At 37.2% G+C, this 27,970-nt stretch overlaps 2 protein-coding genes across 13 annotated transcripts in view; one reads left to right on the top strand and one right to left on the bottom strand.

Moving 5' to 3' along the window:
- Positions 1-157: 157 nt before the first annotated feature.
- Positions 158-18,462, bottom strand: LOC131698913 (hydroxysteroid dehydrogenase-like protein 2). Its single transcript, XM_058993710.1, has 11 exons — positions 18,143-18,462; positions 16,992-17,155; positions 16,506-16,604; positions 14,729-14,843; positions 12,527-12,630; positions 11,958-12,056; positions 11,438-11,632; positions 11,073-11,144; positions 9,673-9,819; positions 6,623-6,751; positions 158-705 (listed from the first exon to the last, which is right to left on the bottom strand). Exons 1-11 carry the CDS (start codon positions 18,157-18,159, stop codon positions 593-595), a joined length of 1,254 nt encoding a protein of 417 aa, XP_058849693.1. The 5' UTR covers positions 18,160-18,462; the 3' UTR covers positions 158-592.
- Positions 18,463-27,337: 8,875 nt separating this feature from the next.
- The window catches only part of LOC117962501 (polypyrimidine tract-binding protein 3-like), an 82,339-nt gene continuing 81,706 nt past the window's right edge, over positions 27,338-27,970 (top strand). For 10 of the 12 annotated variants that reach the window (XM_058993692.1, XM_058993668.1, XM_058993655.1 and 7 more), the window contains exon 1: positions 27,338-27,571. In XM_058993692.1, coding sequence (XP_058849675.1) covers positions 27,568-27,571 — 4 coding nt within the window. In that variant the 5' untranslated portion in view covers positions 27,338-27,567. The remainder of the gene's footprint in view (positions 27,572-27,970) is intronic. The other 2 variants (XM_058993695.1, XM_058993703.1) reach the window with 2 other exon arrangements.

Here is a 27,970-nt window from a genome sequence, read left to right as displayed (position 1 = left end):
ACTGTAACTGTGATATGTCAATAGCATTTGTTTCTGGTTTGTTTTGTTTATGAATAAGATTTGTATTGCAAATGCCATATGATAGATTTTGTATGCATTTTCTGTCACGTAAATAAACACACAACTAGCTGAATTATCTCAAGAAAGAATTAACATGTTTTCATGGTGTTTTTAATGTTTATTTGTTTCCCCAGTTGCAATACTTTACTAATATTTTTTTCTGAAGAAGCTCCTTATTCCATCCAGATGACTAACATCATCACTCTGCTCCAAAGGGATACCTACTAAATGGTATAGCTGCAGACAACCCTATTTTTTAAAATCAGCATGATGTCCACTCTCAACCTATTCAACCTGATTTTGTTAGGTACACGGTTGATTAAATTTGTTTGGAGCAAAAATCTGTCAACTTTATGCATCCACAGCAAACAAACACATTGCCCAAGAAACCAGTTTCTGTTTTGTTACAATCAGCAGCAGTACAGAACATGTTTATTATAAAAGTAATGTTCTAAACAAAAAAAATCAAAACTGGGTCTTGTGTTTCAAAGACACGCAAACAGTTGAAGGCATGTGTTGGTAGATCTCAAATTTACAATTTAGGCTTCAACTGGGCCATCATCTTCTCCATTTTCATAGCCAGGGACATGTCACCTTTAATCTTCAGTTTTCCAGACATGAACGCCATGGTTGGCTTTAGTTTACCTATGGGGGAAAAAAAGAACACAACAGTTTCTACTGGCCCCTCTATACAGTAGGTTTGAATCACTTACTCGTGTATAAGTTGGATGCTACAGTATTAAGAATCTGTGCTAAGGAATGCACAGACCAAGTTGTAGCACAACTGGATGCACAAGCATAAAAACGATAGTTTGTCTTCAGTAAATGTGATTTCTGTTAGTGCATGTCTGTTACGTCACTGACAGTACAACTGGCAAATGGTTAAAGTTAGAATGCAAGATACAGGTCTGTACTGAAACTGTGTTAACATGCTCAGAATTTAGTTCCAAACAGAGTATAAAACTTTTACATTATGTTATACTTGGATCCGAAACTATGTTTTTCAAAGACAAGGATTGTTTTCTTTGTATTCACAGTTCATGGTGTTCTTTTATAATTATTTCTACAGACTTTTTGGATGCATAGGGATTTAACAGTGCCTTTTTTCAATAGTGAGTCTATCCCACTATATCTACATACTATTATGTAAGTAAATGGCAAAAGCAAAACTGCTCAGTGAAAGAACAAGCATGGCAAGCTGCAAACTTGCCACGTTAAGGATGTATCCAGTGTGTGGTTAAGCCAACTGTGGTTTGAATTTACAGTGACCTCTAGTGGTACTACCAAAGGCACTGTAACAGGTATCCTTAGAGAACACAGACATTATACATTGCTGCAGGGCAATAAAACTAGTCAACTCTAATTTGAATGTTATTATTATTATTTTTTTAATTGCAATCCCATTGATGTTTTATTGAGAGGTCCATAACTGTCTAGATTTGTATCCTACTCATTTCCAGTGAATTCCTGTGAAGTATGTGTAAACTTAGCATTGTCAATTGCGTTCTTCTTCAAAACGTATACAGAGAAGTAACTAAATTACTTTATGGCCTGCATTAATGTCACATTGTATTATTTGTAGATGTTCGTTTAAAGCATGTAATCAAATATCCTACATAAACATATGCCCTCTGATCTTTCACGTGCAAAACAGCAACAGGATCTTCTCATTGGAGGTATGGTTATGAGGAATTATATCAATTGTAAAGCACTGTAATTGTATAATATATGTGAAAATGAAAGTCAAATTTAAAACAGGTACGTAAAATATAAATGCTCACTACAGACGACGTCTATAAACAAATTTGTGGTCTGAAATTCCAGCTTCATGATATTTTAAATAAAAAAAAGCTACACATGCCCGGTTTAGTCTCAGAACCAATTTTTTATGAAGGGGGAGAAAAAAAAAAAAAAATGTCAGACTCCTTGCAAGACAAGTTAAACAGCAGGATGCAAGTTATGTTATACTTGCCATTAAGAATAGTAACAACCGTTTGCTCACCGATACAGCAGATATCATCCATGTGCTGGGCACATTCTTTTCAAAGATTCTGCGGCCCACTGTCTCCTGAGCAAATTGAATTTTTGGACTATCCAATGAAAGCAATGGTTTCACTAAAACCTGGAGTCCTTTCCAGTCGGCCATATCATGAGGACATTAAATGTAGAGTTGTACTTGTATTCCTGATTGTCAATTGTTTGGATGCAATCTATAATATTGGATTCACAAGGTCTTGCTGTATGTGATGTAGACATGCATTATAAGCCCTAATACAAACTGAAATAATTATTGTGATATCTTTGCTGTTTGAATACATATCATAATGTTTTGTATGATTTGTTGAAAAATATGTAGAAATTGTTGACTGAAAATGTGTATGTAGTTTAAATGGAAAACACATGTTTAATCCATAAAATGTATACTCAGCCTTAGTCCTTTGGTGGAAATACCTTTATAAAATCAGGACCCTTGTTCCCAAAATATAATGTTGAATGAGGATATGCACCAAAAATTCTAGTACTGTAATACATTTTTAGCTACTACCAAGATGCTAGTGTATTTACAGACAGAATACGTGCAGATTTTTCCCCAGGCAGGATATGAACTTGTAACCTCTAGCACCAAAGGCAAGTGTGGTTTCTGCTTTTAAACCAAATCACATGGCTACCTCTGAATAATAGTGTCTTCATTTACTATCTGCGCTTGGTCTGCCTTTTCCTGTGCTGCATGGTGTTCCTGAGAGCTTATGACTGGTAGACAGTTTTTAGCTTGCCTATCTGGACTGCCACCTTTATGGTATACTAGCTAACCTAACATTCAACATCTCATTTGCTGTGGTAAATTTGTACCAGTTTTTAAAAGACTGATCGGGACCGAGATTGATTATGTCAAGTGACTTTCCTACAACACAAACATCTGGTTTCACAGACCCCAATTAGCACTATCTAATGTCACCTTAGGTAAGTTAGTCAAAGTTTTGTTTGAGGTAATCTGAACGGAAACTTTTTTTTTTTTTTCTTCCAGAAAAACAGGATAAAAATAAAAAAATTCTCTAAGCCAAATTAGTCTGTCTTGTATTGTGCAGTTACACAGCGCATCATCCAGTTTCACCTGACGAAACAAAGCGAGAGGCAAGCTAGGGTAATGTAACAGTTTTTAGATACTGTGATGCATTTTTTTTTATTTTTTTTTTTTTATATGTGATCTTTTGTTGCTTTTGTGCATTTTCATTTGCAAGTGAACTGTGACATTACGGCCTTATCGAGCATTATATTCTGCAATTTTAAATCTTTTGGTTTTGCTAAATTGCATTGCCTTTTACGTTGTACGCAGTTCTGTGCATGGGTAACATTTTGATTTCATTTTGCTGTTGGCTCGTTAATGGGAAATTTTACATACTGCTACAATATGTACCGGATTTAAAAGTATGTACTGTATTACAGTTCACCTGTCATCTCTTTAGTTTTGGCAAGTGATTTTTCAGAATCATATAGTTCTGAATTAAAATACTACTTCTCTTAAAGATATAGTACTGTACTAACAAAACCAATGCAGTACATCTAAATGGAAGCCTTCTTACTTTAAAACAGTCTTTTCAGATATGATACAAGGGTTGGAACGGACCAAAATTAAATAATCAGATATGCGTCACATGCGTTTAACCATCACCAAAGTCAAAATGTTACAGGGTCGGATATGCGAGTGCTGACTATTTGCTTCTGATAAAATTATTTTGAAATTTCTATCTTCAATCCCATAGGGCCCCTCATTTAGCCCATGCTGAAGTCAAACACATTTTAGGGGGGGAATGGCAAAAAAAAGGCACTTTTGCATATAAAAAAAAAAAGTATATATATATTTTTACTGCATCATCATTCACACTGGTGTTGTTTTAAAATAAGCTGCTTTCAGGAGACCTAACAGCTGAGCGTCTAAGTTTGCCAACGATACCACCCCTTTCAGTCTAGCTGCTACAATGACAATAGACAATGGCAATAGACTTAAAATGAAACCTAAGCTGTGAACTCTGTCACATGAGAAGAGGCTTAACTTCAGGCGATAGTAGTTCCGGCTAGGAGTACCGCATACACACACTGAATACGTCTTTGGAAAACCCAGAGTCAGTAATTTTAAACAAGCCGTGAACCAGGTAGGTAGCTTTTACAGTGCCTGAGTAATATGTGCGTGTAACCTTCTGTGTTCTGGCGCCCCAAAATGAACGGGGCTGAGTTTAAGCGAAAGTCACCGCTTGCAAAATAACACCTAGATAGATTTAATAATGTCTTTTTTTCAAAACTATTTACTTACTGCAGTGTACTGAGTTTTTATAATGTTTAAAGATAGTGACCGAGAATCACGTACGAGAGAATTAAGTCTCGCGGCACTTAAAATATCCAGCACTACTTTTATTTATTTATTTTAAACAGAACTACTCAGAATGCAGCTCATAATGCTTTCGTCACTGACAACCTCTTCCTTAGAGATTCAGGCATTCTAAATTGGGTGAAAAATACAGTAGCTTGGTGTCTTAAAATATCTCTGCAGGATTTTCCCGCACTGAAAGTTGCAGATATGCGGCAGCAACTTGGAAAATGCACAATACCCACAATCCAGCACTGAAATTCAAGCCCTATATATACACACACAGTGGTTTGCAGAAGTATTCACCCCCCTGCAAAGTTTTCACATTTTGTTGGCACCTGAGCGTACTCCGACGCTTTCAAATTAAGACTTTACATGTAGTATCTACACAAACTACTCCACATTGATAGTTAAAAAATGCACATAGAATATAAATAAGTAAGATTTACAGAGAAAAACAGATTACTCTCAGTTGCATAAGTATTCAACCCCTTTGCTACTGCAGACCTAAATCAGCTCAAGTGCAAATGATTTGCTTGAAAGGTCACAAAATTAGTGAAGTGGTTTCAGCCTGTGTGTACTCAAAGTGGTTTAACTTGTAGATAATTTCCCTCAGGTATATAAAGACTTTCAAGCTGCAACTCACATAGTGATCCAACAAAGCAACCATGAAGACCAAGGAGCTTTCAAAACAAGTCAGGGATAAAAGTGGTAGAGAGGCAGAGAGCAGGAGACGGGTACAAGAACATTTCAAAGGCGCTGATTATCCCTCTCAGCACAGTGAAGTCCATCATTAAGAAGTGGAAGAAGCATCATACCACCCAGACACTACCCAGATCAGGTCGCCCTCCCAAACTGAGCAGCCAGGCAAGCAGGAAACTGGTTCAGAATGTCACACTGAAGCCAACAATGACCTTGAGAGATCTGCAAAGTTCTGTGTCTGAGATGGGAGTCAATGTTCACACATCAACAATAAGCCGGTCCCTACACAAAGCTGGCCTGTATGGACGGGTGGCAAGAAAGAAGCCATTACTCAAAAAGCCTCATCTTAAAGCACGTATGGAGTTTGCAAAAAAAGTATGTAGATGATACCGCAGACATGTGGAAAAAGGTTTTATGGTCAGACGAGATAAAAATTGAACTTTTCGGTCTAAATTCCAAGCGTTATGTCTGGCGCAAGCACAACACTACACATCACCCAGTCAACACCATCCCAACTGTCAAGCACAGTGGTGGCAGCATCATGTTATGGGGATGCTTCTCTTCAGCAGGGAATGGGAAGCGTGTCAGGATCGAGGGGAGAATAGCTGGTGCAAAGTATAGGCGAATCCTTGAGGAAAAACCGTTCGAGTCAGACAAGATTGTGCTTCGGGTCATTGTCCTGCTAAAATGTGAATTTCCTCCCCAGTTTCAAAGCCCAAGCCACACTGGAGTGGTTGAACAAGAAGAAAATGAATGTTCTTGAGTGGCCCAGTCAAAGTCGTGACTTGAATCCGATCGAAAATGTATGGCGAGACTTGAAGATTGCAGTCCATCGATGATCCCCAACAAACTTATCAGAACTGGAGCAATTTTCCCCGAGAAGAATGGGCAAAAATGTCACCATCCTACTGTGCAAAGCTAGTAGAGACCTATCTAAAAAGTCTCATAGCAGTAACTGCTGCAAAAGGTGCTTCTACCAAGTACTAACTTAAGGGGCTGAATACTTATGCAACCGGTACATTTCATTTTGTACATTTTCTTTGCAAGTTTTGCTGACATTTAACCTCCTCCTCATATAACAGGTGTTCAGTTTAACCACTACAGCTTTGAATAAAAAAGAAGTTTGTTTGAAAAACTGTGCACACATTATTTGTAATTCAACAAAATGTGACACTATTTGTAGGTGGTGAATACTTCTGCAAACCACTGTATATATATAAACTCAAATCAAAAGGTAATTCATAGCTTGCTATTTGTTACAGCATATAATCTGATGTTATTTTCAAAGGATGACATTACAGAGGATTTGTATACTGTAATTAATATTAATTGATAAATTCCTTAATTAGAATAAGCATCTAGCCATATACATCAAGCTATTTATTCCCCTTACAATGCCACTATCCAGGTTCAAACACAGTCTTGGGCAGACACCACCAACTCAGTAGTTAGTTAAACCATGACACCACCACAGAGTAAAGCAGATGCGTTAGTTACCTGTGAACATTTTCACAAAGTCTGCACTGTCCAGGGTCATCACAACGTCAGCTTTCACTGGAGGCTCGCCACTGCCTGCGCTCCCAGAGTCGTTCTTCAGGTCAATGTACCAAGTTCCAGAGTGTTCCCCTGGAAGATGGAAGTAATTCTTGCATAAAAACTCTCAGTCATAAATCAGTGAAACTTCTTAATCTAGCGGTCACATCAACAAGTGTTTTTTTTCTTTCTTGGCATCCTACCTCTAACATTTTGTCCTATCACCCCCACTCCAAGTTATATGCAATGTTTTTCTTTTTATGTACTAACACACACACACACATATATACATTATATATATATATAAATATACAGACGTGCTCAAATTTGTTGGTACCCCTCCACAAAAAACGAAGAATGCACAATTTTCTCTGAAATAACTTGAAACTGACAAAAGTAATTGGCATCCACCATTGTTTATTCCATATTTAATAGAAATCAGACTTTACTTTTGATTTTTTATTCAACATAATATTGTAAATAATAAAACAAATGAAAATGGCATGGACAAAAATGATGGGACTGCTAACCTAATATTTTGTTGCACAACCTTTAGAGGCAATCACTGCAATCAAACATTTTCTGTAGCTCTCAATGAGACTTCTGCACCTGTTAACAGGAAGTTTGGCCCACTCTTCCTTAGCAAACTGCTCCAGCTGTCTCAGGTTTGATGGGTGCCTTCTCCAGACTGCAAGTTTCAGCTCTTTCCATAGATGTTCAATAGGATTCAGATCAGGACTCACAGAAGGCCACTTCAGAATAGTCTAATGTTTTGTTCTTATCCATTCTTGGGTGCTTTTAGCGGTGTGTTTTGGGTCATTATCCTGTTGGAGGACCCATGACCTGCGACTGAGACAGAGCTTTCTGACACTGAGCAGTACGTTTCACTCCAGAATGCCTTGATAGTCTTGAGATTTCATTGTGCCCTGCACAGATTCAAGGCACCCTGTGCCAAGCGCAGCAAAGCAGCCCCAAAACATAACCGAGCCTCCTCCATGTTTCACTGTAGGTATGGTGTTCTTTTCTTTGAAAGCTTCATTTTTTCGTCTGTGAACATAGAGCTGATGTGACTTGCCAAAAAGCTCCAGTTTTGACTCATCTGTCCAAAGGACATTCTCCCAGAAGGATTGTGGTTTGTCAATATGCATTTTAGCAAATTCCAGTCTGGCTTTTTTATGTTTTTCTTTCAAAAGTGGAGTCCTCCTGGGTCTTCTTCCATGGAGCCCACGTTCGCTCAAAAAGCGACGGATGGTGCGATCAGAAACTGACGTACCTTCACCTTGGAGTTCAGCTTGTATCTCTTTGGCAGTTATCCTTGGTTCTTTTTCTACCATTCGCACTATCCTTCTGTTCAATCTGGGGTCAATTTTCCTCTTGCGGCCGCGCCCAGGGAGGTTGGCTACAGTTCCACGGACCTTAAACTTCTTAATATTTGCAACTGTTGTCACAGGGACATCAAGCTGCTTGGAGATGGTCTTGTAGCCTTTACCTTTACCATGCTTGTCTATTATTTTCTTTCTGATCTCCTCAGACAACTCTCTCCTTTGCTTTCTCTGGTCCATGTTCAGTGTGGTGCACACAATGATACCAAACAGCACAGTGACTACTTTTCTCCATTTAAATAGGCTGAATGACTGATTACAAGATTGGAGACATGTGTGATACTAATTAAAGAAACTAATTAGTTTCAAATATCACTATAATCCAATTATTTATTATCTTTTCTAAGGGGTACCAACAAATGTGTCCAGGCCATTTTAGAATATCTTTGTAAAATAAGCAATAATTCATCTCTTTTCACAGCTTCTTTGCTTTATTCTATGACATACCAAAGGCATGCAAGTATACATGATAAAATAGCTTTTAATTTCATCACTTTTCAGGAGGAATGAAGCGTTATTTCAATGAGCTGTAAGGGTACCAACAAATTTGAGCACGTCTGTATATATATTATACACACACACACACACACACTAGTATCAGAGCTGTCAAAAAAGTAGGTCATTGTGATCCACAGGAAAATAACAAGAGTGAGCTTCATTAGTTAGTGCAGCAGTTGCTTACACCTGCTTCAGAGTTGTGACTGAAGTAGCTGTGATTCCACGAATCCTGCCTGTCTACTACCACTGTCTTGACCATGTCACAAAAAATTGGAGAAGGAATGAATATTTATATATATATATATATATATATATATATATATATATATATATATATATATATATTATATATATATATATATATATATATATATATATATATATATATATATATATATATATATATATATATATATATATATATAAATATTATATATATATATATATATATATATATATATATATATATATATATATATATATATATATATCACACACACACACGGCTCGAAACCCACCCAGCACCCATCATCCAGTCCTAAGTGTTTTCAGAGTAGACATCTGTGTTCAGAGCATATTTCCCAGGGGCCTGATTGGCCTGACACCTGGTAATTTTAATAATAAACCTAAACTAAGAAAGTTATGAAACCCAGGACTGGGTACAGGGCTAGTCCAAGTTTCAAGTCCTGTATTATGAAGAAAAGAAGCCAGGTGATAGCCTCCCTGTGGCTCACCTAGTAAAAGAACTACAGCATAAAATTAAAGATTTGTCCTGCAAGCTTTTCAAATCCCGTTTCCAGAGAGCTGTCAATCTTGATTTGGGCCCACAGAGTGCACTTCATTAGCCATTAAGCTTCCACAGATGAGGGAGGAAAATCATTTGGCTTCACCGGTACATCAGCTTCAGTGATTCTTACTGGTCACGTAGCAGACAAGGCCAGTTAGTGACCATACAAATACGCTTTCTAGCACTCATTGCTTAGGTAAGATTGGTGGAAAGAGATGGACAGCAGAAGCAGAAGATGCCAGTTCATTTGTAGTCCTCCTGGTAAGTGTGTAAGTTGGTTGCAGCAGTGAGGACAATTCCAATGGTATAGAAAAACAGGGGTAAAATAATGGACAAAAAAGCCTTACCGGAGAGATCAAATTTATAAACTCCTTGTGTGGCCTTCACCACCTCGGGGTTCAGAACCGCCTTGATGATATTAAACGTCTCAGCGACAGGTCCGTCGACCACTGCTTCTTTTTGGGCTTTTCCACTTTTAAATATAGGAGCAGCCCCTGTTAAAAGAAACACAAATATGTTACACAAATAAGTATCAGTACAATCCATTCCTTGCAGCAATCAGTAACTGAAGATGGACATTTTCTTGTGCTCTTTCTATTATTCAGGTATAGGAAATTGTACTGTATCTTGGATTAACCAACAGTAGGAGATACCTTTTTGATGACTTTAAATATGCTGGCATCAAAACCAGGACTCTGTGCTAAAATGACATACCTGCTATAAAGAACCAGCCTAGACACATTCAGAAATATATTCTATTATAATATTTCATTAATGTAGAATATGGCAGTTGGTTTTTATAGGGTTGCTTAGCAACCATGGTATGGGGATGGTAAAAGGAGGTTGCTGGGAGTTTAGGTCACTTCCGTATGCTAGCAGGAGTGAGTGTTTCTGTATACTTGTGTGTTAAATAAAGAGACTGTATATAAATATTAAGATTAGTCATTTTCCTATTTTACTAATTCTACAATTAATGTCCATCGATGCAGTATACTCTTGTTATATCACCCCTTCCAGTATATTAAATTCTATCTAAAAATCAATAACCACACATACCCAACAGTATTAAAATTGCATAAAAAAAAAAAATAGCAAACAAAAAACAGTAATGTATTGATATGTTACTTTGCCTTATGCCCTGTAATCTCCTGATGACTTGCTTTTCTGTATTCATTCGCAATGCAGTCCAACATGCTGCTTGTGTTTTACTTGCAGGCTACCTTGTTAATATTCTAATACAGCAACTGGATAGTGGGTGTGTTTTTGAACCTCAAGTTACTGCAGCCAAATCCTTGTTTAAAATACAGTTCTGTAAAAATAAGCTTGGGCTTCAGCTGCAATAAAGTCAATAGATTTCAGTCAAATTATTTTCAGCTCTCTAGATAAATTCAGCCTCTTGGATCGGGTCTTGCTTTTAAAGCTACTAAATGTTAGTTTAAATTTGTTCCTGTTGGTCCCTGGTTTGTGCGAGCTAATACGGAGGATGAGAGCAACAGGAGGAGGCACAGTTACCCATAAGAACATGCACACGTGTTCTTATATATCCTTAAACCGTTTACTGTTTCATGTGATATGGTGATAAATACGTTCTTTTCAGGATGTGGGCATTAAACGAGTCTGGCTGTGTTACAGATGCTGAACAAGACTAGACTTTATATCACATCTGTCAGCAATACTTGTTTTTCAACAGAACAAGAAAATGATTTGCAACCAATCATCTGTGACAGTAAAGAATGAAATGGCTCACCATGTTCCTCCATCTTCTGAACAAGCGACTCAGGCTCATCATCCAGGAAGAAATCAGGGAGAAGAGGGTGCCCTGTGGAGATACAAGATGCACATCAACCCAATGTGTCAAAGTCAGGTTAGTTGTAAAAGAGGGGTAAAGCAAGTTCAGGCACAATCACATGTTTGGGCATCTTTCCTTGATTAAATATCAGTTTGTTTTTATTAGTATTATGGAGTAATCATTATTTTACAATTGTAAGTAGTGCTTTTTTTCTGTCAGAAAGATACTGTATTGTGCTTATACTTTGGAGTAAAACATTTTGAGAATCTAGCCCAGCGATTAAGGTCACATTCCAAAAAATAAATAAATAAATTATATATAACCTGGTGATACAGCATAAATATCAAAATTCTTGATCCCTTCCTTTTTGAGCATGTCTTCATCAATGACAAAGTTGCCAGTGAATGTCTTGGGTCTTGTCAAGATGGAATAAGCAGCATCTGCCACAATCTCAGGCTTCCTGCACTGGCTGCCTATACCGGAACCCCCCAGCATCTCCATAGCTGCAGTCTGAATGGCTGCAAGGAGCACAGTGAGCAGGGTTAAACAAGGCTACAGGACCCAACATACCCACAGACAGCCTACTGCACACATGACCAATGACAGAAGCCAAACACCTTGCTGTGAAAAATAGTTACTTAACCCCTAGGCCTAGAAATCCTTGTGTACTTTATTTGACTAATTGGTTATTTACAAAAAATATGTTTTCAATACCACAAGCAAAGAGCCTAGGTCCAAAATGGAAATAACAGACTAAGAGAAAAATGGCTCCAGCAGCACACTATGCTACAGATGTCAATATAAAGGGCCTCTTTTTCAGGAGTTTGATCTGCAGTACTTTACCTGTTTTGGGCCATAAAGCGTTAACCCCAATTTCACCTCTGAATTCCTCCGCCATTCCCAGGACAGACATTGACATTCCATATTTTGCTATTGTGTACGCTATAGAATACAGAAAACACATACAATACAGATTACCATGACTGAGAAAAGTTTAGGTCAACACATTTGTCAAGACTGTCTAATCGCTATTCAAATTTCAAAATAGTTTGCTGTTTTTTAAATATGGAGGGAGGGTCTTAAAGTAGTAAAGTGAAGTGGTGAAATATAAAACAGAACATATTCTTTCTGGCAATATTTTGTTAATTACAAAACAGGTCTCTGTTAGCTGTGTAATTGTTGCTCTTTCTGTTTTTGTTCTTTTTTTCTGGTGTGACAAATTAAGAGAGAGAAGTGGTTTCAAAAACTGAAGTGTGTTATCAAGATTTTCCAGCATATTCCTCCTATTTAAATGGTATCATATGCTCACATTTACCACAAAAAAACCACCAGAACTATAGGATTTGGCTAGATGATTCATGTGGTATTTATGTATTTTATTTGAACAATGCAGCAGGGCTACCGGTACCTACCAGTGTGATTCTTGAACCAGACAGGGCTCATATTGAGTGGAGGACTCAGGTTGAGTATGTGTGGGTTTTTACTCTTCTGAAGGTACGGGATACAGAGCTTGGACCTATGAAAACAGGAGTGTGGCACTTTAAAAATCATAGAAGATTAATTAGCTGTTTGTGCCTACTTGACAGCAGAAGAAATATTTTTAAGTAGGGGCTTTATTCTCAATGACACCATTAAAATGCTCCTATATGCAATTACAACTTGAGTGGCCTGGTCTTCAAAACTTTTTTTTGTGACCAAAAAGTAAACTTCTGATCAAGACGTTGTCCAAGTTTGAATTTGTGGCAAAAACATTGTGACCTTAGGTAGAGGAGAAAACCCTGTGTTGCTTTCAAATGACCCTAAGCGAAGTCAGGAAGATGCCCTGTACTAAATAGAAGGTGCTTCTAGACAGTACAGTGCAAAGTCCAAACAGTCTGAGAGTCCCTAGTAAACCAGTAATCCCCATGCTCCTGGTCTGGTCTCATCCTGACTTTCACAAGCTCAGAAATGATCACGGGGGAATGAAAAACACACACTTGCACCTTCGATTATGTGATTATGAACCCATTAGAGAAGCAAGAGACCCACTTTCAAATTGACAAGGAGCCCCTGTGGGCGGACAGAAACCATATGTGGAATATAATCAACTTGGTCTGGTCAGGTTGTGCAGATACTTGTTTGGATATAAAAAATGTGGCAGATCCATATAAAATGTTCTATTCCAACCAACCTCTTCCATTTTAAGAAGTCTCCCTTTGCAACTTGGATAAGATGTTTTTTTTTATTTTTTATATGGGAACCGTTCATATTATCTTGCATAACAGCTGTACGGTCTAACTAATGGGAGTTGATTATCTTAATGCACATGTCCAGAGAGAGCAAATGCATTTCTGTTACATTTCTTCAAATCAGTCCCAGCTGAGGCTCCCCACTGATAACTCTGAAGCCATTTGGTATCCAAAACTGCCTTCTATTCCCCCTGGCATTCTGATAAGACATCACTGACCTGACCAACCTCTCCTTTTAACTCTCATGGATTATATAACACCAGTCATATCACTTTTATAAGGTTTAAAGTGCCCCCTTTTCCTTTGAGGAAATGAGAAACTGCTATCGCAAGGCAGTTCAATTTAAGAACTCAAAAGACATTGCTGTCTAATAGAACATATAACATGCTAACAACTGTTAAGATGTTCACAAAAACGGTCTGCATTAGAGCCGATTCATGATAACATTTTAAAACAAATTTTTAGCTGAAAGCCGGAGCAGGGATAAAAAAAACAAATAAATAAAAAACTGAAACTGCAGCAGACACACTAATTCACAGTACAGATGTTACTAAAGACTAAATATCAAGAGCAGACCACAAGATTTACTCTCTTGCATAACGCATTTAAAATAAATAAATATAGATATATTTTTTTAGACAGTATTGCTGCTGGAGGGTGCATGGTTGTGATGCACTAGGGTGTGACCCTTATAAAACAAATCCTCTTTCATGTGGCAGACTCTTCCAAGTTGAAGTTGAGAAAGGTTAACATTTTTATTCCCAATGATGTGCAAGTAAAAATATCAAAACAATCTAGTAACAGCAAGGGAAGAAATGTGTTGCTTGTAAAATGTGGCAACTTCAAGTTACTTTAATTTTTTTTAAACACCATCACATTTACATAATATCCACAGTAGTATGTAAGCAACATACACCCCCCGCCACAGCTGTAAATTCTAAATTAGAGCTATCGTTATGATAAAGATGATGACCACGACATATATCAAAAGTTTGTACAGCATAGCATAAATGCATAAGCAATGAAATATTTCATCACAATTTGTGTGATTCTCCAGATATAGGTAACATTGTAAGTGTGGCATAGACCGATGGATGAACGGACAGACAGACACCTCCATGTATCCCAAGAATCTGCTAGTCTCAATAAAACTTAAGCTAAATAATGTTAATACCAACTTTCATGACAATTGAATAAGCAGATATCCAGCTATATAGACAATGTCATCCCCAGGAGTGGATAACAATGTTAAGCACTGTAATGTTATAGGTCAAGACAAGCCAGAAATGCACATTGACCCAAGGCAATAACCACCACTGAGCCCCACTATATATTTTTCAATTGACTGCACTTCTAGAAATCTAAATAATGTTGTTCAATACTCACGTGAGATAGGTTCCCCTCAAGTTAATCCCTAACATGAGGTCCACTTTCTTCATGGGAGTCTCCAAAGTTCCAGTTAAGTTAATAGCACTTGCATTATTTACCAAAATGTCTATGCCTGACAAAGAAGAATTGAACAGAGAAATGTTATAAGCATTCTAGTGCAGCTTTGGGTAAAAATTAGTTTAAATATCCAACATATTAAACAATTTTGACACCCTTTCAATGATTTATAGTGGCCCTTAAAAGTATTCACCCCCCTTGGACTTTTCCACATTTTATTGTGTTACAACATGGAATCAAAATGGATTTAATTAGGAGTTTTTGCCATTGATCAACACAAAAAAAGTCCATAATGTCAAAGTGAAAAATAAAATCTACAAATTGTTCTAAATTAAATTACAAATATAAAACAGAAAATAATCATATTCTTGTTGCTGACATGCTATCCACTCAGTTGGCCTATCTGGGACTGAGGATATGCAGAAAATGTTTTTTGTTGTTTTAGCAATGACTGATGCAGAGTTCAGATCTGACCACAAATGAGAAATCACCCTCCTGGGGGTCTTTGTTGACAAAATGATGGTAGTCTGACACATACCTGTGGTACAGTGATAATCTACTCTTGAACATCCCTGTATTTGTGTTGGATATAGTTAGTTCTATCTTGTTAGTGATTATGCCTTATTGTTGAAAACGTTCACCTATAATGCAAAAGTTCTGGTAATACTGTACATATGTTATGGTGAATAAAGATTGTAAGAAGTGCATTTTTATATTACTATTCTCTTTGCAGATTTTTTTGTTTTCATATTAAACTGAATATTCATATTTTGCTTACATTGGATAATTTGGAATTTACCTTATTTAATTTTGTAGTGTACAGTGTAATTTTTTCTTACACAAATGTACACATTTTTAGCACCACGTGATCCTTTTAATTGGTTTTCATGGTACATTTATGCCAATTTAAGTCTTTTCTAGTGCAATTATGACTGGTAGCTACAGTGAAAATAAATGATTTTGGCCCTGGTATACACAGCCAATATCTGTGGTGGATTTTCTATGTCAAATATCTTTATTTTAACTGGTTGTAATACACATAAGGCACTGAATTTTAGATTTTTATTTTTGATCGCGTCATGTCCCTTTTTTTGAGTCGATTCCGTTCAATTAAACTCTTGGAAAAGTGTTGATTGTGAAACAAGTTTACTGTAGTTTTTTCTCCCATAACTTGATTGAGACTATGATTCTGATTCATTGATAATGTAAAAAAAGGCAGCTCCTTAATGTCAAACCGAATGCAAACAGCGAGTAAAGTTAAATTGATTTAATTAAATCGTAATTAAGAGGAAACTTATTTGCAAAACAGGTTATAGCATTTTTGCAACGCTACTCGCTTTTTGTATTCAGTTTGAATTAAATAAGGAGCTGTCTTTTTTTTTTTTACATTATCAATGAAACAATCAATCAGTCTCCTTCAAGTTACGGAAGAACAAACTAAAGTGATCTTGTTTCACAATCAGCGCTTTTCCAAGAGTTTAGTTTTCCAAGAGTAGGCTCAATATAACTTTAAAGGGGCATAAATTAAAACGAAGTATAAACTCTACCACACTGTTACCATACTGTGCCATACTGTATAAATACCGGTTTGACTGCATAGTAAGTTACGGTAACCAGTTTCTGAAAGCCATACATTTTACAATAACTTGATATATGGTTAAAATGTTATTTACTGGCAACTCAGCTGTCAGTCTTTTTACTGTAAAAGTGTACTTGCCTCCAAATTTCTTCACAGCTTGCTCCACTGCGTTGCTGACTTGCTGCTCATCTCTCACATCTACAATACACGGAAAAGCTTTTCCTCCAGCAGCTTCAACTGTAACAGAATTCAAATGTGGTTGGTTAAGCCCATTATATATTTGCTTTAACAGATTAACAGGCACTGATTTGACAAACCATTCCCTGTTACAATTTATTGGAGTATTTTACAGCACTAGAGAATCCCTGTGAACTGAAATCAACCACCTATCTATGGTTATCCTTAAAAACAGGAGGCTGATGTAATCCACAGGGATTCCTGGTGGTGTAAAATCTTCCAGTAAAATTCAGAGGTAGGTTGATCAAATCAACCCCTAAAAAACTTTACAAAAATGCTACTCCAAGATAACTTCTTATACTGTGCATATTATATAACCAACATTAGATATACTATAGTATACGGTTTCAAGCTATCTTTTATATCCCACTAGTGGGTGAGCCTTACTTTCTTCTGCAGCTGTGTAAATCGTTCCTGGCAGTTTGGGATGAGGCTGTGCTGTCTTGGCTGCAATCACCACATTGGCACCATCTTTGGCAGCTTTTAAGGCTATTGCTTTTCCAATACCACGGCTAGCACCGGTGATAAACAGGGTGCATCCTGCCAGTTTACTGGAAGTAAAAGGATAGAAAATACAATTATCTTAGCTTGTTAAATAGTGCCCATCTCAGATTTAACTCAACAGTCGACTTGGAAGTTGTATCCTCTAGACTAAGGTCACATTTCCAGACAGGGGCAAAATCTTGAAAGATATTTGTTTAAATTGCAAATAGGTTAGCACATGTACAATATTTCCCTGACAATATAACTAATTCACACCCCTCCTTCTGCAATTTGATGCTGTCCAAGGTTTACAACCCTCCTGATCGCCACATTGGACGGTCATTAAGTAACTTTCTTTATCAGTGTAACTTGCCAGCCGGCAATCCTAACTGGGATCCTACAGAGTCCCAATTAAAATCAGTCAGATCTTCATCTGCTGCTGATGGAAACAAACAGGAGTGAATTTAAATCACTCAGTCAGTCTCAATGGAAGATGGAAGTGCTGCATAAGTGCCAAGGTTCAGAAACGCAAGACCAATGGCATTCCAACATTTTTATTGACAAAGGATTAATACAAATGCAAAGCTCAAGAACATTAAATAGGATAAAATATATCCATCATGAGGTTAAGGAAGTCCTGCATGCACCAAACTCTCTTTACAGTTCTGCAACATTAAGCAGATTTTTTTTTTTTTTATTTTAAATGCTGCAAACCTAGCACAAGGGGTTATGCTTTTTGAATACGGCCCACAGTGTTATAAACTTTGGCTTACATTCCAACAGGCAGTATGAAGTGCAGAGGGGTTTTTTTGTTTAGTTTTTTAAAACATTATTTAGAGACACCTGCTTCCAATGTATTAAACCCTTACCCATGTTTAGAAAATACGGAATAAACAACATAGGTAATATTCTTAGTGTGCTCCCCACTTATATATAAACACACCCAAAAAAACACGAATAACCGCCCCAAACCAATGCAAACTAGTAGTTTTCATGTGGGGCAACTGTTATTAATACTGAACAAGAATAGATATTTGTTGAGATAAGCTACTCACCCCGTATTTGGCAACATCTTCAACTTTATTCTGAAACCGAACAACTTATTCTTCTGAAGGTGTTACACAAGGGCAGCCTTTCACAATGACAGCGTGCAAAACTTGGCCGCTGTTTTTATATATTTGCGGATGCAATGCCCTTTGCTCTACTTTTCTACAAGTAACCTCGTACGACTCCGCCTGAGGTCAGACAATATCGTACTGCGTTTTACGATTAAGAACAGTATTCATTTAAAATGACATGCAAATAATAAAATGTATTGTAATTACATTGTTAACTTAATAACCATGTTTAGGGTTAGCACAATATTAATAACAATTAAAAAAAAAACAGAAATCGCTGAACAGGAAGTATGTGTAAAAATAGGCACACTTCGGTCGCTAGGATTTGCTCAACCAAATGTCAATCAAGTGTACATACAGTACTGTTGTAGTGAGGCGGGGTTTTAAATCAAAGAAGTTCAAGTTTACTGTTAACTCATAGGAGGCAGTAAATACATTCTGTACACTACAACGTAAACCATGTTTGTTGAAATGTATATACTGCGATTTAAAAAAAAAAAAAAAAACACATGGTAATAATGACTGAAGTAAGTACAGTATGTACATACAGGTAATCAACCTGCTGAAAATCCTGCACTACTCTCTGGTGGAGAAGGCTCTTCATTCCCGTTCAATCAATTCGTAGTTAATACTGGCTGCAGAGTTGATGAGTTGTTTGTTGAAGTATGTGCCTTTTACAATGTCATGATTTTACTTTTTAACTTAAAAAAAGACCAATGTTGACATCCAGGTTTTTCTTTTTTTTTTTTAAATAGAGAAACTGTAAGTTACTGCCTAAAAAATGATCATTCTAAATGAACTGTATTTTTTGTTGTTGTTTATAGTAAAATTAAATAGATCATTTGTGTTCCGTTTATTTAAAACTTAAGTTACATCAAACTCAACAAACTTTAAGCCCGCTTCTTCGGCTTCGTAATGCTTAAATACATCCAAGTTCCACACATTTTATTTCTTTTTAAGTGGTTTTCAATCTACAATATTAAGGTAAGTTTAATTGACTTATATTTAACTTCAATATATAATTAACACATTGTCTACAAATGTATGTTGAGGCTGAAGTTTTAAAAACAAATATATTGTATAATACATATTGTAATATACTACATTATATTTCTCAATATATTTAAATATATTTTTGTTCCATAAGGGTATTATGGTTAAAGTATCAAGCATGGTACAGGTGCAGTAATGGTTTGTACCTAAAGTGTATATATATATATATATATATATATATATATATATATATATATATATATATATATATATATATATATATATAGATAGATAGATAGATATAGATATCTATATATATATATATATATATATATATATATATATATATATATATATATATAGATAGATATATAGATATATACAGTACTGTGCAAAAGTTTTAGGCAGGTGTGAAAAATGCTGTAAAGTAAGAATGCTTTCAAAAATAGACATGTTAATAGTTTATATTTATCAATTAACAAAATGCAAAGTGAGTGAACAGAAGAAAAATCTACATCAAATCAATATTTGGTGTGACCACCCTTTGCCTTCAAAACAGCATCAATTCTTCTAGGTACACTTGCACACAGTTTTTGAAGGAACTCGGCAGGTAGGTTGGCCCAAACATCTTGGAGAACTAACCACAGTTCTTCTGTGGATTTAGGCAGCCTCAGTTGCTTCTCTCTCTTCATGTAATCCCAGACAGACTCGATGATGTTGAGATCAGGGCTCTGTGGGGGCCATACCATCACTTCCAGGACTCCTTGTTCTTCTTTACGCTGAAGATAGTTCTTAATGACTTTCGCTGTATGTTTGGGGTCGTTGTCATGCTGCAGAATAAATTTGGGGCCAATCAGATGCCTCCCTGATGGTATTGCATGATGGATAAGTATCTGCCTGTACTTCTCAGCATTGAGGAGACCATTAATTCTGACCAAATCCCCAACTCCATTTGCAGAAATGCAGCCCCAAACTTGCAAGGAACCTCCACCATGCTTCACTGTTGCCTGCAGACACTCATTCGTGTACCACTCCCCAGCCCTTCGGCGAACAAACTGCCTTCTGCTACAGCCAAATATTTCAAATTTTGACTCATCAGTCCAGAGCACCTGCTGCCATTTTTCTGCACCCCAGTTCCTGTGTTTTCGTGCATAGTTGAGTCGCTTGGCCTTGTTTCCACGTCAGAGGTATGGCTTTTTGGCCGCAAGTCTTCCATGAAGGCCACTTCTGACCAGACTTCTCCGGACAGTAGATGGGTGTACCAGGGTCCCACTGTTTTCTACCAATTCTGAGCTGATGGCACTGCTGGACATCTTCCGATTGCGAAGGGAAGTAAGCATGATGTGTCTTTCATCTGCTGCAGTAAGTTTCCTTGGCCGACCACTGCGTCTACGGTCCTCAACGTTGCCCGTTTCTTGGTGCTTCTTCAAAAGAGCTTGGACAGCACATCTGGAAACCCCTGTCTGCATTGAAATTTCTGCCTGGGAGAGACCTTGCTGATGCAGTATAACTACCTTGTGTCTTGTTGCTGTGCTCAGTCTTGCCATGGTGTATGACTTTTGACAGTAAACTGTCTTCAGCAACCTCACCTTGTTAGCTGAGTTTGGCTGTTCCTCACCCAGTTTTATTCCTCCTACACAGTTGTTTCTGTTTCAGTTAATGATTGTGTTTCAACCTACATATTGAATTGATGATCATTAGCACCTGTTTGGTATAATTGTTTAATCATACACCTGACTATATGCCTACAAAATCCCTGACTTTGTGCAAGTGTACCTAGAAGAATTGATGCTGTTTTGAAGGCAAAGGGTTGTCACACCAAATATGGATTTGATTTAGATTTTTCTTCTGTTCACTCACTTTGCATTTAGTTAATTGATAAATATAATCTATTAACATGTCTATTTTTGAAAGCTTTCTTACTTTACAGCATTTTTTCACACCTGCCTAAAACTTTTGCAGTACTGTATATATATATATATATATATATATATATATATATATATATATATATATATATATATACTTATTTTTAACTGAAGAGCCTGGATTAGCTAGTTTTTTGGCACCATTGTAATGTATGTTCAATTTCTTTTTCTGTTAGTTACAAAAAAAGTGAGAAATAATGTGAGTATAAGCTTTTTGAAAAAAAAGTTTATTTCTAAATTTTTATTTCACTTTAAAGAAAGTGGAGCAAGTTTGTGCTAATGCAAAAGATTAGTAAATCTAACCCTAAAATGTATTACTGTTTCATGAGGATTGCAATGTTTTTATTCATAATTTATTGATACATTTGTTGTATATCACTTTAACTTAATACTATACAGTATGTCAAAATGAATGTACATACATGAATTTAATCTAAGGGTGTCTGCCTAACATGGCAAATCACGGCAATATGTAAACACACAAAGAGATCGATATTAGCCAGCAGGTGGGGTTTTGGGGAAAAGGTTTCTATTGGTTTTCTGCATCATTATGACAGTGTATACAAAGTTTCAGAGAAACAAACACACATCCAAAAAAGAAAACAGTTAAAACAGTGTGTAGCTTGTGCACATAATAAATAGTACAATCTATATTTTATTAAATGTAGATTTGATAGCTGTAGTAATGCACTCACATTTTTCGACTGTCGTGTAAAATGTCCAATAAAGTATTTGCTCAACACATTACTACAAAAACAATGCAGCACAACACCATCTGACATCACTACTCCAGCAGCTTTGAACTTTAACTTCTGGCTTTTGCAATTTGTATGATCTACCAAAAAAACTCAACAACAGATTTTTTCCCCCAGTTATCCTAATGGAAATCGTTCATTTCAATGATCCATTTGGCCCTGATTTACATAGAAAGTGTGGGGGATTAAGTCTACTTCTGAAAGGGATTTGATAGACTTTCATGTAGTTTTGTCCTTGCATGGGAATATTTATTTATTTATTTATTTATTTATTTATTTAAACCTTTGTACCAAGGTTTAATTTAGAATATTGCCACTATCACAGAATAAAATGTATGCATTTTGTAGTTTTAAAATTCATAATAAAAGTCTGTTTACATTTTAGCATACTGATTTAAATCTTGACTGCTTTTCCAACTGGAATACACAACAGCGATATGAGTCACACATAACATTAAAGTCTTTGCACCCAGGAGTTATTGGAAATTGGGGTGGCAAGCTGAAAACAAAGAGCCTCATATGACTAGTGCCAAAAAAAGAATCCCTTAAAAATCAATCCAATTATACTTTGGAAATTCCAAACCCTGGTATTTGAATCATCTAATAATCTACTGAATGCAGCTGTGGAATTTGAATTTCCGCACAGGTAAATTTAGCTATTACAAGCAGTGACTTGCACATGCATACAGAACATCCATAGATCTACAGTATCTGTAAGGTACTATACAAAGGTACGAAACTCATTTACAACTCTCTCTAATTGTAGGAGACCAGCCATTTTCAGATTAAAATTAATACTCTGAACAAATCACTAATCTGAACAGGGGCAGGTCCACAGAGTCCATTCTTTCATTTGAACTGTAGTTCTTTGATAGCCAAGAAGTATGAGAAAAAATGGGCTGGGCTAATTGACTATTCTCAATACCTTAATCTATAGAGCAAGGATTCAACCCCAGCTCAAAAGAAATTTGTTTTGCTGTCTGCACCCATTAATATAGACAGTTTCCATTATGTACAGTTGTTGACAGCATCAAATAGCATACCAGTAATCACATTCATAATTATTGCATTGTTAGCATCTTTAACTGTGACATGATGTGTGCTCTAAGATTTGGGTTCCACTCATTTCTGTATGTAAACTACCAAATAACAAAGCTATAAACAATTCTTAACAGATACAACTGCAATTCAATAGAGTAGTAATACGGAGGAAACCTTTAACTCAGTAAACATGTATTTTGATAAGACATTTTGTTAAAAAGTTACATTTATAGAGGGCTCCCGAGTGGCGCATCCAGTAAAAGCACTCGCTAGAGTGCAGGATGCGCTCTATAGCCTGGACGTCGCCGGTTCCAGTCCAGGCTATTCCACAGCCGATCGTGGATGGAAGCCCCCAGGGTGCGGCGCTCAATTGGCCAAGCATTTCTCTCCAAAACTCTTGAAAGGGCTGTAGCCAGCTAGCCGATGAAACATCTCACAGATAACAATCTGTTTGAATCGCTGAATCTGGCTTCTGGCCGCGTCACAGTACTGAAACTGCACTGCTGCGGATTGTGAATGATCTCCTGCTCAATGCTGATGCTGCGGCTCCCTCTGAGCTTGTCCTCCTTGACCTAACTGCTGCTTTTGATACCATATATCATAGCATTCTCCTTGACCGCCTTCAGAAGTATGCTGGGATCTCTGGAACCTGTCCCTCCTGGCTGTCCTCTTACCTGTCTGGATGCACGCAGTCTGTCTTCTATGATGGAAGCAGTGGTGACACAAACCCGGTCTCCTGCAGTGTCCCTCAAGGGTCTGTTCTTGGGCATCTTCTCTTCAATATCTACATGCTTCCCTTGGGTCACCTCATCTGCCAACATAGCCTCATGTTTCACTCCTATGCAGATGACACCAAGCTCTACCTAAAACTCAACCCTAGATGTCCCTCTGCCGTGGTCCGGCTCTCAGCTTGCATCCAAGACATCGAGGCCTGGATGTCTGCCTATTTTCTTCAGCTCAACACTAACAAATCTGAACTGCTTCTAGTAGGATCGAAAACTCAACTTAAGAATCTCAATATTACCGCCCTGAACCTTGGAAACTGTCTACTGCTGCCTTCCCCCACTGTACGAAGCCTTGGTGTACTTTTGGATAGTAACCTCTCCCTTGATGCCCAAATCGCCTCGGTGGTCAAATCTTCCTTGTACCTCCTCCATAACATTGCAAATGTCTGCCCCTGCCTTTCCATCCCGGATGCAGAGATACTCTGTCATACATTTCACATCTCAACTTGACTACTGCAACTCTCTCTCTCTGGTGGTCTTCTGTCACGTGCCATAAACCGATTGCAGCTGGTTCAGAATGCCGCTGCTAGGATCCCTACCAGATGTAAAAAACATGATCACATTACCCCCCGTCTTGCCCAACATGGCTACCTATTAAATTCAGGATTACTTTCAAAATTCTCCTGCTTGCCTACAAGACACACGGGTCCAGAGTATCACTTCATCACACAGGTCCAGAGTATCTCTCCAACCTGCTAACCCGCTATGTCCCTGCCCGCAAGCTGAGGTCCTCTGATTCTGGCTTGCTTGTCATACCCAAGCAAAAGTGCACCACACTCGGAGAGTGCTCTTTTAGCTTCATGGCTCCGACTCTTTTCCAGCTTTAGTGCATGAAGCTCCCACCGTCGCTCGCTTCAAATCATCTCTCAAGACCCACTTGTTCTCTCTCGCTTTCCATGCTCTTTAAACCTGATATCAGTTACTAGCTGTCGTCTAACTTGCTATTTCAGATTTATCTTTGTTATGATTCTGTATGACACATGCATCCACAAGGTTTGGAACTCATATCCTAGCCTTGTATTGAATGTACTATGCCTTGTATTTCATTGTACTTAATGTATTGCATTGTTTTCACAGTTTAATGCATTGTTCCTCACTATCTTGTAAAGCGCTTTGTGATGGTGGTCCGCTATGAAAGGCGCTATATGAAAGAAATATTGATTGATTGATATATAAAAATGAAAATAATCAGAAACCAGAAATCAAACTAACAAACATCATGGAAAGGCTACAATTGGAAGGTGGCTCCCCCTATCTGCTGCAATTTCTGACCTGTGGGGTACACCTAGTCACTGTAAATTGTTGGAGCATTGTTTTTGTGGTAATGTGTTCTCATGCGGTTCCTAAAGGGGACAGTATTTAGTTGATCCTATTTCCACTTTTGAGTTTATTGACATAATGCAGTTTAGCTAAAGGTGAAGTCCCAGTGGCTTTACAATCTAGTTTCAACACTTCAGTACCATTTCCTCTGCTCCCCATATCACTGTGCAGTTGACATTTTCACTGCAGTTTAATTGGTGTTTTACATTTCAGTTATATTAAGCCTAATGAATGCAAAGTGCTCAGGTACTAGATTCCCTTATTTCTGAAAACCATATGATGCTGCATTAAAGATGAAGTCCTTTATTCTGCAAATGACTTATGACTTAACTTCAAATAGAAATACATAGCTTTTTATTCTTGTTGTTTGAATGTGTTACATGGAAGATAAAAAATGGGGTAGATTCCTCATGTTCTCTGCTATATAGATTTAACCTTGCTGTACAGTGTTAAAATCAAATTTAATTGCCATTTTTGACTGCAATAAATTAATACATCATTTATTCATTCAGACTAGTTATATATATATATATATATATATATATATATATATATATATATATATATATATATATATATATATATATATATATATTATTGAATTGTGGTTTGTCACACTTGTACTTTGCTTGAACAAAAGTTATTGTATTTCTTGCTCTTATTGTATTACTTGTATTGTAACACTTGAAATGTATTTGCTTACGATTGTAAGTCGCCCTGGATAAGGGCGTCTGCTAAGAAATAAATAATAAAAATTATATATATATATATATATATATATATATATATATATATATATATATATATATATATATAAATAAAATTTAACAATCGCCAATTATTTTATTATTTTCTCCCAATTTGGCCATATCCAATTATTTTTAGGCTCAGCTCACCGCACTGACTCGGGAGCGGCGAAGACGAACACACGCTGTCCTCCAAAGTGTGTGCCGTCAGCCGACCGCTTCTTTTCACACTGCCACCTCAGAGCTACAGCATCGGAGGACCATGCAGCTCTGGGCAGCTTACGGTGAGCGGAGGACACCTTGGCCGACCTAAGCCCCCCCCCCAGGTGGCTCCCGTCTACGGTCGGCAGTTATATTAATATATTTTATAACTGTACTGTGTGACATTGTGTCTGTTGCCTGCTTACCAGCTTATCGTACAGGTAGAAAAACATACTGGGCAATACAGAGGTTCCTGCTTGAGAGGCAAGTTATTTTTTAATTTTTCATTATTTGTGGCAAAATAATGATGTACATTTTAAAACTAGACTCCAGGCAACAACTTCATTTTGTACAGGAAATCAGTCTTGGAAATACCTTCATGTATTTAAAAAAAAAAAAAAAATTAAAAAAAATACCGCCACCAGGGGTGCCATATTTTTTTAATGGGAATGGCCAAGGACATCACATCACATCCCAACCCCAAAATTATCTGTTTAACATGTGTTCCCACATGTGACATGGCCAGAGGTTACACTGAGCAAGTACAGGAGGAACATAACCAGTGCCACCTGGTGGCAATTGTTTTATACCATGGAACCCTGTTCCCTCTGGTCCAGTGAATATATATTTTCAGTACAAAAAATGGTTAATGCTGTCCAGAGTGGCCAAGAAGCGTTGTGTTACCCCTGGCTAGCCCAGATTAATGAGGTGTTCACAGTGTGTATAATATTCATATACATAAATAAATACATACAAAACTACAAAACAAAGGTCTCACACTCTGCTATAACAATCAATCGTTCACAATCACAGTGCAATGGAAAATGCAGGTGATTGATTTAACTTACTAACACAAAGACTGATTGGCTGTTCCACAAACCCCTCATTTATTTACTGTGTTTTGCTTCTTCAAGCATGAACTTCAGAGCTATCACATACATACATATGTTTTGCATGTGATGCTAGATTGACTGTACAGTACAAAAAAGAAGAACAAAATTATACCAGTGACATCTGAATGGTCACGGCAATACCTTATACCGGTAATCCATCACATGTTGGTCCTATGTATTGTAGCCACAATATGATGTCTTAATGTGCACTACATAATTTGTTACTTGGCTCTAATGGAATTATGTACTAGACAAACAATGCTACCCTATCCAGAATTCCAGTTGATGATTAACCAAACTGGTTCTTACTGGTGACCAGTGGACAACTTAATTTTGAATCCATACAGTTTATGTTAATATTTCCCCCTTTCAGATTAATTAAGGTGCTCAACAAACAACAGTTTAGCATTGCAACCTCTAGTAGTCAGTGTGTGTGTGTGTGTTGCTGTTTTATCAGCTGCCTGAAGAAAGGTACAGGAGAAGCCATTTTGTGTGGAGTTTTTTCTGGGCATATCTGTGTATTGCTGTGTACACGTCAGCAGCAGGAAACGTGTCTTTGTGCCAATGAGAGTATAGCGAGTGTGTGTGTTTGAGAGCTGACCGCTGTACTGTATTACCACCACCCTAATCCATGTTCTCATTTTACTGAACCAGTACTGCAGCTTCATTCCAGCCGCTGTTCCCTCTTTCTGTGCAATGGATGGGTAAGTGCAATCTCATTCCACACTCTCTGACAACCTAAACTAAGAAAGATAGTTGCTTTACAAAACAAATATTTACCCATAAGTGTATATCAATCGAGATAAACTATACAGCACCCTCGTCCCTGCAACTGCACTTTTGTTGTAATCGGTTCCTTCAATGCTTTTTTTTCGCGTTTGGCCCTTTTTGAGTCTTGAGTGCTGAGTATGTTTTTATAATTGAAGGATTGGAACTGGGGAGCGAAAAGAAGAGAAAGAGGAGGGGGCTAGCATTAAGAGTTTTTGATAGTGCGTGTTTTCTTTCAAGAGTGTTTTTATTTATTTATTTATTTATAAATACTACGGCGTGTTTGGGTAAGAAAAGGGAGGTTCCAAACAAAGTAAAAAAAAAGTAGCTTAGTT

The sequence above is a fragment of the Acipenser ruthenus genome, chromosome 2 (assembly GCF_902713425.1).
Source record: "Acipenser ruthenus chromosome 2, fAciRut3.2 maternal haplotype, whole genome shotgun sequence".
In the NCBI taxonomy this organism is placed as follows: domain Eukaryota; kingdom Metazoa; phylum Chordata; class Actinopteri; order Acipenseriformes; family Acipenseridae; genus Acipenser; species Acipenser ruthenus.
The sequence above is the reverse complement of the archived record's forward strand: the minus strand, read 5'-3'. Positions and strand labels throughout refer to the sequence as shown.

What these genes read in the sequence shown, in the direction of transcription:
- LOC131698913 (XM_058993710.1), bottom strand. An exon ending in TTATAAATTTGATCTCTCCG is followed by an intron (nt 6,752 to 9,672) that starts GTAAGGCTTTTT and finishes TCCATCTTCCAG; the next exon opens with GGGAACACTCTGGAACTTGG. An exon ending in CTTTGTGAAAATGTTCACAG is followed by an intron (nt 706 to 6,622) that starts GTAACTAACGCA and finishes TTTCCCCCATAG; the next exon opens with GTAAACTAAAGCCAACCATG.